The sequence below is a fragment of the Ctenopharyngodon idella genome, chromosome 17 (assembly GCF_019924925.1).
Source record: "Ctenopharyngodon idella isolate HZGC_01 chromosome 17, HZGC01, whole genome shotgun sequence".
NCBI lineage: Eukaryota > Metazoa > Chordata > Actinopteri > Cypriniformes > Xenocyprididae > Ctenopharyngodon > Ctenopharyngodon idella.
Genome location: NC_067236.1, coordinates 18,549,954 through 18,564,432, shown reverse-complemented (window position 1 = coordinate 18,564,432; position 14,479 = coordinate 18,549,954). Strand labels below are relative to the sequence as shown.

The window sequence follows — 14,479 nt, the reverse complement described above, 5'->3', positions numbered from 1 at the left end:
AAACAAATTTCTGGCAAACAAAAAAGCCAAATGTTTTTCTAGTCCAATTTTTGATTATTTTGTTTCGCAGTTGCACAAATGCTGATGGTTTTGTGTGCAAAAAGAACTTATATTTTTGCAGCAGAACATGTACATGTGACTCTCAAGAACTACACCTCCCACAGTGCACCGCGCCAGCCATCCAGTGTGGGGTCAGAGGGCGCGTCACCATGGCAGCGGCTGGTTGTGACATCAGCGCCATTTTGGTTGTGTGTTGTGATGGAAGCAGCGAGAAAATCAGAATCCGACAGAAAAACCACGAAAATCAGACCCAAATCAGACAAATTCAGAGCAGAGAAAGAAGATTCAGCGAATCAGACTGAATCATATCGAGAATCAAACCGAATCTGGACGGGAGTCGTTCGGAGTCATTTGGATCTGCAATAACAGGTTTGATTTTCACTAAAACACGTAAAACACTTCAGCCATTTCAATCATTTTAATGTTGTTCAATGTTGTAAATTATACCAGGGTTTGTTATATAGTAAATTATCAATGAATTCTATCATGTGTGTCGATTTGGTAAAAAATATCATCTAGCGAATCTACCAAACAAACATCCGATGTGATGAATGAGAAGAATTAATACTGCAGAATCACCTCAGATTCTCGTTATTACGGTGAAATATCGTGTCAGATGATGAATATTGAGTGAATGAACGAGTAAATACCGTAGAAGAGCAACAAGTGGTTTTCCTTCTGAACGATTTCCGAATATTCATTGATCTGTGACTATGAAGATCCGTCATTACTGTTAAATTATGAGCTGTTAAATTTAGCTGGAAGTGTTGTGATGTTTCACAGCAGCTGCTGTCTATTTTAACCATCACTTCAGCTCAACATGACCTTTTATAGCCACACTATTGTCTTTCAGAGCTGCTTTACAGCCTCATATCTTAAGTTTGTTATGTTTTAAAATATGAAGCAATGGACAGTTTGTTCATAAAGTCTCTGACACTTTTCTCACCTCGAGGTCAATAAAAGTTCTTAAGTTATTTGTAAGAAAAGCTCGAGCATAATTTCCCTCAGAGTGGGAAACAAACGTTCATAGAACGATCATGTTTAATAATGCTTTAGCGCTTATTCATCAGTCATATAACATATTTCTGAAACATTTTAGTTGGACATTAGTCTAATGTTTTTTAAATGTTACTACGTAACGTTATTAATTTTTCAGATAACATTCAAAATTAACGTTTCCATAATAGTTGCAAAATGATCAAATAGAGGAAACATTACTTTAATGTTTTATCTAGCGCTCACATAACCAAGAAAAAACGTTTTTAAAATGTTTAACGACATTTTGAACGTTCAGAGAACATTCAGAAAACATTTGGGTTCTGGAAGTTAAAATGTTAAAGTTTTATGTTAACTTACAAACCTTTAAAGTCAGCCGAGGTTGTTAATCGGTGGTTTTTGCTTCTGTTGAAGACATCAGCCCGTGTTATTTCAACTTAGTTTTAAAATAATTGTGTTTAACAGCAGAATTCGTGATGAAAACTACATTACCCATGATGCTGCACAGTAAATTTCACCAATCAGAGAGTGGCTACAACCAAAGCGCGCCAAAATAGCTCTTTAGCTCCGCCCATTCCCACTGTGATTGACGTGATCGAGTATGTATATGCATATTTTGCAATAAATTTCATTTTCTCCACAGGGAAATTGATTTTTTTTATAACTTATGAACATTTAAAGTCAGCCGAGGTTGTTAATCAATGGTTTTTGCTTCTGTTGAATCCATCAACCCACATTATTTCAACTTAGTTTTAAAATAATCATGTTTAAAAGTGAAATTTGTGGTGAAAACTACATTTCCCATAATGCAGCAAGTAAATCCCACCAATCAGTCACTACAATCTTAAGCAGGCAAAAAGAGCTTTCTAGCTCCACCCACTCCCACTGTGATTGACGTAATCGACTATGTATATGCATATTTTGCAATAAACTTAAAAATATATTGTTTTTATATATAATCAACATTTTTAAATGAGCAGTTTTATATTTCTCCATTATTTTTAATTTGATTATGCTGTTCGCAATGCTTCATGGGATTGTAGTTCTTCCCCTCAGTAAAGCCATTACAGTTTTTTATTTTTGTCTGATTTTCTGAAACTTTTTTTTGCTTCAAATCAAAGTTTGTAATGTTATGATTCACCTCAAGCTTTCCTGGCATCTGTGACTCTTCCCATCTTCAGGTCTGTGTCGCTGCGATGGCTTCGCGTCCCTCATCATCATGACAGATTCCCCCGCGTCGGCTCCGTCTGGACTCTGACCCATGATGATTTATGGATTGATTCCTCAGGAGTTACACGAGCAGCTCCTGGACCAGCAGAACTACCAGAACCGGACCCGCGGGGTGGAGGAGCTGAAGAGCATCCTGACGGATCTGGACCTCCAGCAGGTGTCCTCCGGCAGCATCGTGGAGTTCATCCAGTTCCTGCGCAAGCTTCTGGACGACAGCAACTTCAAGGTGTTGTACGGCACCTTACAGCTCATCAACCTGCTGATCGAGAAGCTGGACGGCGATGTGGAGCGATACTACAAGGAGATCGTGGCGGTGACCATCAGAGCGCTGGGAGACTCCCGTAACGTCACCCGACGCGAGTACATGAGCGTCTTCAGGCAGCTGATGAGGACGGTGGCGCCGCAGCGCGTGCTGGAGCTCATGGTCGCTCAGCTCCGGCACCGGAACTCCAGGGTTCGAGAGGACGCCGTCAACATCATCACGGCCGCCATGCTCACGCACCCGCGCAAGGACTTCGACATCGCCGGCCTGTGTTCGGAGGTGGCCCCGTCCCTCGCCGACAGCAAGAGGAAGGTGCGTCACGCGGCTCTGGAGCTGTTCGCCGTCTTCGACTACTGTCTGGACACCGGGAAGAAGCAGCCGCTCGTGAAGGCCGTGGACCGGGTGGAGCTGACGGGAGACGTGCAGGGCCTCATGGCCGCCGTTCAGGCGCGGCGAGCACGGCACATCCTCCCTCGGCTGGCGTCCGACGGCACGGTGGAGTATGCGCTCGTCCTGCCCAAACCGGGACAGAGACGTCTGCCTCAGCTGGGCTCCGGCGCCGATCTGGACTGGGTCATGAACGGAGGACGGGTTTCCAGCTCACGTGGCGCCGCAGACGCCGAATCCGTAGATGATGCTTCGCAGCACAGGAGGATCGTGAGCGCCGGAAAAGGGAAGAACAAACTGCCCTGGGAGCGATCGGTCCTCACGGCTAACGGAAAGTCACCTGATCAGGTGAGTGATGACATCAGCATCATGATTTAAAGGGGTCCTTGATTATGATTTGACTTAACTTTAGTTAGTGTGTAATTTTGCTGTTTGATCATAAACAACATCTGCAAAGTTACGACGCTCAAAGTTCAATGTAAAGAGAGATATTTTCTTTTACAGAAATCACTTTTTAAACAGCTGGTAGGGACTACAATGAGCTTCTTCCCGGGTTGGTGACATCACTAACCCTAAAATTTACATAAACCCCGCCCCCGAGAACACACAACAAAGGGGGCGGGGCCATGTTGGGCTGCTTTAGAGAAGAGGAAGAGTTGTTGTAGTAGAGTGTTGTTGACATGCCGTCATTTTACGCCGGACTGCTTCACAAACGAGGGTCAATTCAACACAAAAGATGAACATGACGGCACATGCTAGTGGATGAGTTGAATCAACTCCACAGCAACTACATAAATTTATCCACTAACCATTCAGAAACGTCTAAAAGTTGTAACTTCTTCCTGAGTCTCTCCATCAGTGTCGACTCCGGTTTGAACAATGTAAGGCTGAACACCGTTACTGACAATCCTCATTTTGGCTGCGTGAGATTCTCCAGCTTTGTTGTTGTTGAGCTGTTAAAGCTCCGCCCCGTTTGCATTTAAAGGGACACACACAAAAACGGTGTGTTTTTGACAAGCTATAATAAATGATCTGTGGGGTATTTTGAGCTGAAACTTCACAGACACATTCTGGAGACACCAGAGACTTATATTACATCTTGTGAAAGGGCCATTATAGGTCCACTTTAATTCAGTCATGTGGTTTTCTAAGGCCTCTAAATGATCTCAACACTCAATCTCCTCCAGTCCTTCTGTCGTCTGATTGACAGTTTAGACTCTTTTATCAAGTAAAAGTCTGTTCCATTTAAAAAAAAAAAAAAAGATTATTATTTCATGTCATGTCAGGCTTCACAGGGTTAAATTGATGTTGAATGATGATGCAATTATTTCCTGCATATGAAGCTGAAATGAGATGTGTATGAAACGACATCATTAGGTGAAGGACTAACTCATGTAATGGCGACTCACTGGAGGTGGTTTGTGTTCTCGTGTGAAGAACGCTCTGATGACGTGATCCAGTGTGTGTGTCAGTGATCCGGCAGTGTTTCCCAGCAACACTCTCACACTGGAACACTAACAAACACCAGCAGCACATGGAGGATTTCTGAAGTTTTCCAGCACAAATATCCAAACATTCTTAAATCAAGATACATTTACTGGAGAAGAGAAATGACTTTAGAAATGTGTCAAAATGAGTTTGTGCTTAAAACAAGAACAAATATCTGCCAATTAAATAAACTTAATTCAAAGTGAAAACAAGATGATTTTTCCGACTCCATTGGCAGATATTTGTTCTTGTTCTAAGCACAAACTCATTTTGACACATTTCTAAAGTCATTTCTTTTCTCCAGTAAATGTATCTTGATTTAAGAGTGTTTAGATATTTGTGCTGGAAAACAAGACAGAAACACTGAGGAGGAACATCATTTCTTGCAGTCTGTAAATGATAATTTTCAGTGTTGTTGTGAATGTTTGGTCGGTTTTCAAGCATTAAAACTGTATTAATGTTCTTCTGTTGATCTCAAGGAGTGTGTTCAGTCTGTGAGATCTGCGATGAAGGTCTCGTGTGGTTTTGATTGGGAACACAAAGATAATTTTTGTTTATCTCATGTCTTTATTCCAGCAGGTTTGCAGTGAAGATCCGTCCACATCCATGAGACTCCGTCAGGACACCGGTGCCAAATACAGTACGAACTCCCATGTTTCATCATGTTTTCATAGGATATAGTTTCATATTCACCATATAGACACCACTGAAGATCTCATTCATGTCACAGGCATGTTTGGTTCTTCTGCTTCTCTCCGTCTACACCGAAGCATGTCGTGTTTCAGAGAGGCACTTTGAGCTCATAATGTACTGAACCCGGCTTTATTTCCCAGAGATCCTCTAGTTGAACTGATTATATGAAGCGAGCAGCATGCTAAAATCAACTTAAGGCATCAGTAACATGATAGTAGCATTAATTGAACCCTGTGATTGTCTAATATCACACTGATATTCTTCTGTTCTGGTCCAGGTCCATCAGAACCGCTTCAGTCTCCGGGCCGGACGCACAGGTCTCTGGGTCGACTGCGCCGCAGCGGAAGCTTAGATTCAGATCCAGACATTTTCAAAACAGCCAGTGAGCCTGAGAAAGGTGACGGCACTGTCAGAAGAACACACTCATCTTTATAGTTATTATCATCTCTATAAACCTATGAAATGAGCCTGAAAACATCAGAGCTGTCACTGCATCACCACTGGATCGACCAATCAGCATCCAGGCCTTTATAAATATGTTCAGACGGCAGTTTAATGGGATTTTATCAAAGGTTTCTGTGCAGTAGTTTGAGAACAGCAATCGGGACCAGTGTTATTTATGTAATATCAGTTTTTATTAACATTTTTGAAATAACTTCAAAAATGTTTCATACACATCTCATTTCAAAAATAACTAGTATTTTTTTTAATATTAATATTTAGGTTTAATTTGTTTTTATTTCAGTTTTACTTTTTATTTATTTCCTTCCGCAGGTTTGAAGACCAGCCGTTTCCTGTCGGGCAGCGTGGAGCGAACCTTCTCCCTCCCCTCCAACTCAACACCTCCGGGCTCGTTCCTGCTGCCCTCGTACCCGCTGACCGCTCTAGCAGGAAGTCTGCTGACCCCGACCGTCCCCCACCGAAACCATGCCGAGCCCTCGCTGTCCATGTCCAGCACGTGGCCCAACAGACGTGACGTCAGCCCTCTCCGCAGGAGCGACATCGCCGGTTAGTGCACTTCATCTCACAGGAAATGAACGAACCCACATGAGCTGAACTAACGAGCGTCTCTGATGATGTCACAGGTGAGGTGAGCTCCAGCAAGCGCTCTCCGCTGCCTCCTCGTGTTGTCCGCCAGAGCCGGACCAGCGGCAGACCCTCGTCAGAGCAGGACAGGAACCTGCGGCTGGATCTGTCCGTCAGCAGCGCAGGAGAGCCGGAGGATGAGCCGCTGGACCGCGAGGAGGTGAGCGTGACGCTCTGCCGCGCGTCTGAGCCGATTCCAGCCGCCCATGACCTTGATCTGTTCTCATCTTTTTTCAGATGCTGAACTCCTTGCGGTCGCTGAGGAACAGCGCAGCCAAGAAGCGGGCCAAAGTCAGCGCGAGCGGCTCCGAACCGGATCCAGACAGTCCGGACTCGGCGGTGAAGCTGGAGCTGGTTCCTGATTCTCCGGAGCAGACGTCCCCGTCCGTCACCAGCCCTCTGAGCGAGAGCGGCCTGAGCAGCCTGTACTCGCCCCCGTCACCCAACGGCACCAAGAGCAGGTCAGACCGGACGCTCACACCGGCCATAAACATGTTCAGTTCAGCTGCACATGATCTCATTCTCATTCCTGACCGCAGCCCCGTGAACTCCGCTGAGAAACCACGGGTGGCGTCAGGAAGACGTGACCTCGGCGCTCAAGGTGCGTATGTGAAGCACACATCTGCATACGTGCCGTCATACGTGTGTCACGTGACCTCTGTGTGTGTTTGCCTCAGGCGTGACGCAGCAGGATAAGAGCCTGTCTGACGGGAGTGTCGGTGTGGTCGGTCAGAGACTCGTTTACTCAAACAGATCGTTAGATCCGGACGAGGAGAAGCCTGGTGATATGACATCATCACCACAGATCAGAGCCGCTGGGCGTGAGCCGCTCCGCGCCTTCAGAGCCGCTAAAGGTGAGAGGTTTTACATGTCTCTGATAGAAGTCTCTTCTGGATTTATTTGATCGAAAATACAGTAAAAATTGTGAAATATTATTCCAGTGTAAATCAGCTGTTTTCTATGTGAATATATAGTAAAGTGTAATTTATTCCTGTGATCAAAGCTGAATTTTCAGCATCATTACTCCAGTCTTCAGTGTCAATGGCACTGAAATTAATACTTTTATTCATCAAGGACGCATTAAATTGATCAAAAGTGACAGTAAAGACATTTATAATGTTACAAAAGATTCAATTCTATTCATCAAAGAATCCTGAAAAATAAAAAGTATGACGGTTTGCACAAAAATATGAACTGTTTTCAACACTGATAATAATCATAAATGTTTCTTGAGCATCAAATCATCATATCAGAATGATTTCTGAAGGATCATGTGACACTGAAGACTGGAGTAATGATGCTGAAAATTCAGCTTTGATCACAGAAATAAATTACACTTTACTATATATTCACATGGAAAACACATTTCACAATATTTCACAATTTTTTACTGTAGTTATTTTAAATTGTAATAATATTTTACTGTATTTTTGATCAAATAAATGCAACCTTGGTGAGCAGAAGAGACTATTTTCTAAAACATTTAAAAAATCTAATTCCACACTTTTGTCCAGTAATAGTTTAGTTTTGATAGTTTTTGATGCGATAAGTTCACGTTTGTTTCAGGATCTCAGCAGCACATGTCGAAGTCCTGCAGTGCGCGTGACATGTCGGAGGGAGTGATCGGACGAGGTCGGTTCACAGCTGTTTTACGGGCTGATGATCTGAAACACTGCTGCTCTCGTCCTTCACTCGTCTTCTTTCCTCATTTCTGCAGGAGTGTTTGGTTCTGTTGTTCTTCCCAGTCGTCCCAGTGTGGCGGCTTCTCCTGATCAGGGCGACTCGTCCAGTAAAGCCGCCCGTGAGCCTCCGTCAGGCGTGTACGGCCACGCTTTCACCGGAAACATCGACTCTGACGGCAGTCCTGAACCGGAGGAGCTTCTGGTGCGTCTCAAACAAGCTGCGTTTCCGTCCAAAGCTGTGAATTTAACTTGTGCACAAAATTAGAATATGGCATAAAACATTTGTGAATAAAGCAAATCTTTAAAAACAAATCGTTTGTGTTCAAGAGAACAAAATCATCACTTCCTGAGAAAATTGCCACAAAATATCGGTAATAAAAATGTAAGTTTCTTCAATCGGGCTCTTTTTCCCTCCATCATAAAGGAGTTGGTCTCAGAGTGTCAGACGAAACACAATAAACGCTGTCATGTGATCTTGTGTTCGGATGCTGGTGTTTGGGAACACAATCGTGTGAGACGCTTCTGGAGGGAATTAAACCAAATCATTCTGATGACAGACTTTGACTCAGGTGTTTCACAACCACCAAACCAACATTTGAGATGCTGCGATGTGATTGGTCCGCTGGTTAGTCCAGTTATCCAATCACAGCCTCTGCTGAGGCAAAGTCACATGAGGGTTTGAGGGATTTATTCTGTAAATGTGTTTCCATCTTGCACGTCTTATTGGATACAAAAGTATCCGCCTCAATTGAGTGCATCTTGGCCTTACCATTCAGAATTTCTCAAAATTTGCATGAAAATACATGGATGTAAACATAGTTAGTGAGTCACATGATGTGTGTTTTTCAGGAGAGGGTAAAACTGTCTAAGTTTGCACGTGACAAGATGCGTCAGCGCCGTCTGGAGCAGCAGGACGCGCCACCCGCTCCAGACCTGACGAGACGTGAAGTGAAAGGTGAAAGGTCAACAGCAGTGACAGCCCTCACTCAGCCGTGTCTGTCTTCCTCACGGTCTCTGCATCTGTTTTCCAGACGTGACCCTAAACGGCTGCGGGTCGCTCTCGGATGAATCTCCCTCCAGTCCGACAGGACCACAGAACCCAGTGAAATGTCTGAGCCCTGCCCACCAGCCCGCCCCCCCGACCGGCCCGCCCAATAGAAATGCAGCGCCGCGACTCAGACGAACGCCTAGTCTGAACCGGACGCGACCGCCTGCGGCACACGGCTCCGGTGAGAGAGTCTGTAATGACAGGAAAGACATTTATAAATCAAATAAATGCTGTTCTTTTGAACTTTCTGTTCATCAAATAATCCTAAAAAATTAAATGTATCACAGTTTCCACAAAAATATGAAGCAGCTCAACTGTTTTCCCTGTCAGTGTCTCAGACTGTCACTGAGGTTTGTCTGGGTGTAATCCCGTTTTTCCGTCAGATGAGTTGATTTCTGGGAGCCCTGGAAAAGATGGGCAGGATCCGGCAGAGCTGCGGCCCTTCTCTAAACCGGAGCTGGCGCTCACTCAGAGCTTCAGGCTGCTCGCCTCGGACGACTGGTCAGTCTAAATCACATGATCCAGTGTTGAGCATTGACACACAAATACGAGCCGTTCTGTCCCTCTAATATGTTCCGTTCATGAAGGGAGAAGAAGATCGAGGGGCTGAACTTCCTGCGCAGTTTGGCCCAGTATCATCCTGACGTCCTCATGAGCAGGATTCACGACGTGTGCCTCGCTCTCATTCAGGAGGTCAGTCGGGATCGTCACTTTGAGTCTGTCCTGATGACGTCAAGTCAGCTTTATTTCTGTAGTGCTTTATACAATCCAGATCGTTTCAAAGCAGCTTCACAGTGATAAACAGGAAAACAACAGCATTAAAGTGCCTCTATTAATGCTTTTTGGGATATTACCGTTCATGCGCAGTGTGTAATAAAGCTGTTTGTGAAGGTGAAAGCTCTGAAAAGTTTCAAAGTTAAATGGAGTTTCATGTCTCCCTGACTGACTGAAGGTTCGTAACCTGCGCTCCGGCGTGTCCCGCGTGGCCGTGGTGGCGCTGGGTGACATGTTTGTGGCGCTGCAGAAGGGAATGGATCAGGAGCTGGACGGGACGACCAGAGCGCTGCTGCACAAAGCCGGGGAATCCAACGCCTTCATCAGACAGGACGTGGAGCGAGCGCTGGACAGCATGGTGCAGCACTGCACACTGACCCGCAGCATGAGCGCGCTGCTCGCCGGAGGACTCGGGTCAGCACACACGCCTCCTCGCCTTCACATCAGCTTCTGTTGTGCTTCTGAAACGCTGAAACGTCTGTGTCTGTTTCCTCAGTCACCTGAACTCGGTCGTGCGTAAGTGCGCGGCTCAGCATCTGTGCTCTCTGGTGGAGAGGGCCGGCGCCGCCCGTCTGCTGTCTGGGACCAAAGATCTCACCGACCGCATTCTGCCCGCCGTCTCGAAGCTGGCACAGGACTCGTCTCAGGAGGCTAGGTGAGCCACGGCACAGGTCAGAGGTCACTTACGCTCTAACCTCAGTGCTTCACGGTGTCATCGCTGTGTCTCTTTCAGGTACTTTGGTCGACGGATGCTGCTGTTTTTGTCCTCTCACCGTGACTTTGATAAGATGATGGAGAAGTTTGTCCCGGCTAAAGACCTGCCGGCCGTCAGGGACGCCGTCTTCACTCTTAAAACCAAGGTGTGTCTGTGTGATTAAACCATGTCAAATCTGGTGATATCATCAGATGTCGGTCAGTGTTCAGTGTTGATCTCTGTGTTTCAGGGTTTGGGTGAGATGCCTCAGGACGCTCCGTCGGCGCGGGGCAGACGCTCTCTCATGGGCAGCGGGCTGGTGCGCACCTCGTCCCTCACACGTGACCCTTTGACGGCCAGCAGGTAGGACACACACACACCCGTCTGTCCGCTGTCTGACGCTCATGCTGTGACGCTCATGAGCACATGTCTTCAGCAGAGACTCTGGACAGTCCGTGAACAGAGCGGCCGCGCACAGCCTGGCGGACAGAAGCGAGTACGTCAAACAGATGAAGACGCTGCTGAGCTCCAAGGACTTCAGGGAGAGAATCAGGGCCATCGATCAGCTGGTGTCTGACTGCGAGGAGAACCCGTCTCTGGTCATCGGCAGCCTGTTCCCGGTAACTGATCCGTATTACAGAACTAAACCTGTCAATCATCAAAGCTTCAAAACAGGATTATTATCGGTAACTTGTACTAAAGCAAAAAAAACAAACAAAAAAAAACATTTACCTGAAACAAAATACTTAAAAACTTTATTTGATTTCAGCTTTCAACATTTTTGTTTTCATTTCTTTTAACTTGAAGTACTTAAATAAAAAATAATGAAATAAATTAAATGAATAAAAGCTATATAGACATATTTTAAAAATACAAAAACGCAACAAAAAATTACCAAAACTTTAACTAAATGTAAAATGAAAATGGAAAATATAAAAATAAAAACAAAAAAATAAAAATTCTAAATATATAATAGTATATCAGTGATACTAAACGTCAGTATTTGTCAACTCCGTCAGTATTGGTCAACTCCGTCAGTCAACTCCGTCAGTATTTGTCAACTCCGTCAGTCAACTCCGTCAGTATTTGTCAACTCTATGAGTATTTGTCAACTCCGTCAGTCAACTCCGTCAGTATTGGTCAACTCCATCAGTATTGGTCAACTCCGTCAGTATTGGTCAACTCCGTCAGTATTGGTCAACTCAGTATTGGTCAACTCTGTCAGTATTGGTCAACTCCGTTAGTCAACTCCGTCAGTATTGGTCAACTCCGTCAGTATTTGTCAACTCCGTCAGTCAACTCCGTCAGTATTTGTCAACTCCGTCAGTCAACTCCGTCAGTATTTGTCAACTCTATGAGTATTTGTCAACTCCGTCAGTCAACTCCGTCAGTATTGGTCAACTCCATCAGTATTGGTCAACTCCGTCAGTATTTGTCAACTCCGTCAGTATTGGTCAACTCAGTATTGGTCAACTCCGTCAGTATTTGTCAACTCCGTCAGTATTGGTCAACTCAGTATTGGTCAACTCCGTCAGTATTTGTCAACTCCGTCAGTATTGGTCAACTCAGTATTGGTCAACTCCGTCAGTATTGGTCAACTCAGTATTGGTCAACTCCGTCAGTATTTGTTAACTCCGTCAGTCAACTCCGTCAGTATTTGTCAATTCCGTCAAATCAGTTTAAAAAATAATGTATTATTAAATAATAAAAACTAACTTCTAAAACATGATTTGTTCCTTATTTTAAGAATCAGTGATATACTTTTTATTTCCATTTTAGTTATTTAAGTACTTCAACTTTAAATGAAAAAGAGTGAAATGAAGTTAAAGTTTTTTATATTTTATTTCAGTTTATATTATTTCTAGTATTTCTTATTTCAAGTACCAAAAAAGGTTTTTATGATTTTAGTTAACTATAATAACCCTGTTTTGACCAGATTATAACATCTCATGATAGTGATGGTGGTGATGGTGGTGATGATGATTATAATAATGGTGATTATGATGTTTATGATAATGATGATGGTGTTTATAATCATGATGATGATGATGGTCTGCGCAGGTGTTTGACGGTCTGAAGGCGCGTCTGCAGGAGTCCAACAGTAAAGTGAACCTGCGCGCGCTGGAGGCGTTACAGACGATCATCGCTCTGCTCAACGACAGCCTGGCTCCAGTGCTCAACATCCTCATTCCCGCCATCGTGGACAATCACCTCAACTCCAAAAGCAACGCCATCTACACGGCGGCGCTGGGGGCCGTTCAAGCTCTGATCGACAACATCGGTGGGTTGACTTTGTGTTTGCGATATAAAGCCGTTGACTTAACCTGCTCATTGTAGCACCTTTGTGTTTTCAGACAACAGCCTTCTTCTTCAGCCGTTCTGCTCCAAGGCCCAGTATCTGAGCGGGAAAGCAAAACTGGATCTGATTGAGAAGGTCGCAGGTGAGTCATTGTGTTTTCAGGCTCCACTAGAACAGGTTTTCATGCTTGAATGTTCATTATTTTCCCCATATTCTCCATTGTTTCAAGGAAGTTCAGACACAGTGACACTGATATAGAGAATAACTGGAACTTTACAGAGCTTTTTCATGCTCAAACAGCAACATTACACAGTAAAGAAAGATGAATATGTGCTCTCTAAGACACTTGTTTCTGACGTGTGTGTTTCAGAGCTGGTGACGGAGCTGTACCCGCGCAAACCGCAGCTGGTGGAGCAGAAGGTTCTTCCGTTCTTCTGGAAGCTGCTCAGCTCCTCCGGTAACAGCGGCAGCGTCAAGGCGGCCGCCGCTAAACTGGCCGAGGTGCTGCACACGCACATGGGCCGGACGCTGGTGGAGTGCGCCGCCTCGCAGCCCGCAAACGTTCAGTGCGACCTGAACGAGCTCCTGAGGGCCCAACACACACATTCTACCTGAATACAGACGTTTCTGCATTTCCCACAGTGCCTGGACTCTTGTTTTTTAAGAAAGAGAAGCGCTTGACTAATGCTATTAGCGGATTCGCACTCAGATTAGATCTGACAGGATCAGGTTTGCCGCTTTGCACTTTCATGGTACCGCGATCATGATTCTCGTGGTCGTGGTGAAAGAGTTCGACTACAGAATGTAAAATGCACAATAATACAATGTTGTTTTGTAACGTGTGCTATGGAGCATTTCTAAGAGATGTGTCGTTATTATTATCAAAGTCTTTTGTACTGTATAATAGCACAGTATTAGCTGTACTGTATGTCGGTGCAGTGTATTTTTGGCGACGACTTGACAATGAAGTGATGATGGTTCTGTTCTAAGTGCGACCCGTCTTAGTTTTGTTGCATGACCAAATTTATTATTGATGGGGTTCAAAAAATATAATGAAAAGAGTATAATATCAGTCAGAACGATTTCTCCATCAGCTCTGGATGTGAAACCGCTGTATTTTTGTGAATGTGAAGCTTTGAAATAATAATAATAATAATAATAATAATAATAATACTACAGGTGAATTCATGTCCAGATGTAGTTCTCAGTTTAGTGCCAGTCATTCCAGAACAGCCTTGATGAGATTTCACATTAAATTATATATGAGAGAGAGATTTATCTATATAATAAAGTGTCTTATTTCTGTACGCACTCGTGCTGTGATTCTTTCTACATCTGATTCTACACAAACTTAAAATATTTTGCCAGTGTTTTTCCATTATTCTTCCTTACATGAACAGCTTAATAATTAAAAATCTACATTTTTAAAATAAATTATTCATATATTTATTCTAGTAACAGTTTAGTGACAAACACACAAACCAAATTGACAATTAAAAAACACTTGTTAGAGAAAATGTACCGTTCATTTATTTATTTATTTATTTATTATTTTTAATGCAAGTATAATTTAAATGTATGAATCTAACATGAAGTGGTTTAATCCAGGGGTTTTCGAAGTTTTCTGGTCCACAACTATATATTTTCAAGTATAAAGGCATTTTTATACAGTGACAAACAAAAAATATTATTTATGTGTAAATATTATAAATGTGTAAAACATCTGGAGAATCGCTACACAATTAATCGAAATAAAACTAAATTCTTTTTATATTTAGAG

At 43.7% G+C, this 14,479-nt stretch overlaps 1 protein-coding gene across 4 annotated transcripts; it reads left to right on the top strand.

Annotated features, from left to right (window-relative positions):
* Window positions 1–224: 224 nt before the first annotated feature.
* LOC127498901 (TOG array regulator of axonemal microtubules protein 1-like) lies at window positions 225–14,006 on the top strand. 4 transcript variants are annotated; one of them, XM_051868856.1, is made up of 23 exons: window positions 225–429; window positions 2,238–3,283; window positions 5,000–5,063; window positions 5,394–5,513; window positions 5,891–6,124; window positions 6,202–6,362; window positions 6,440–6,663; window positions 6,742–6,803; window positions 6,880–7,056; window positions 7,769–7,834; window positions 7,920–8,086; window positions 8,734–8,839; window positions 8,916–9,113; window positions 9,316–9,433; window positions 9,520–9,625; window positions 9,885–10,120; window positions 10,203–10,361; window positions 10,440–10,566; window positions 10,651–10,763; window positions 10,837–11,020; window positions 12,462–12,681; window positions 12,755–12,841; window positions 13,070–14,006. In XM_051868856.1, the coding sequence occupies exons 2-23, from the start codon at window positions 2,318–2,320 to the stop codon at window positions 13,312–13,314; spliced, it is 4,140 nt and encodes a 1,379-aa protein (XP_051724816.1). In that variant the 5' UTR covers window positions 225–429; window positions 2,238–2,317; the 3' UTR covers window positions 13,315–14,006. The 4 variants fall into 4 exon arrangements, with proteins under 4 accessions (XP_051724816.1, XP_051724815.1, XP_051724814.1 ...); XM_051868855.1 differs by having other exon boundaries at window positions 5,003–5,063; window positions 6,440–6,803; XM_051868854.1 differs by having other exon boundaries at window positions 6,440–6,803; window positions 10,840–11,020.
* Window positions 14,007–14,479: the final 473 nt, after the last annotated feature.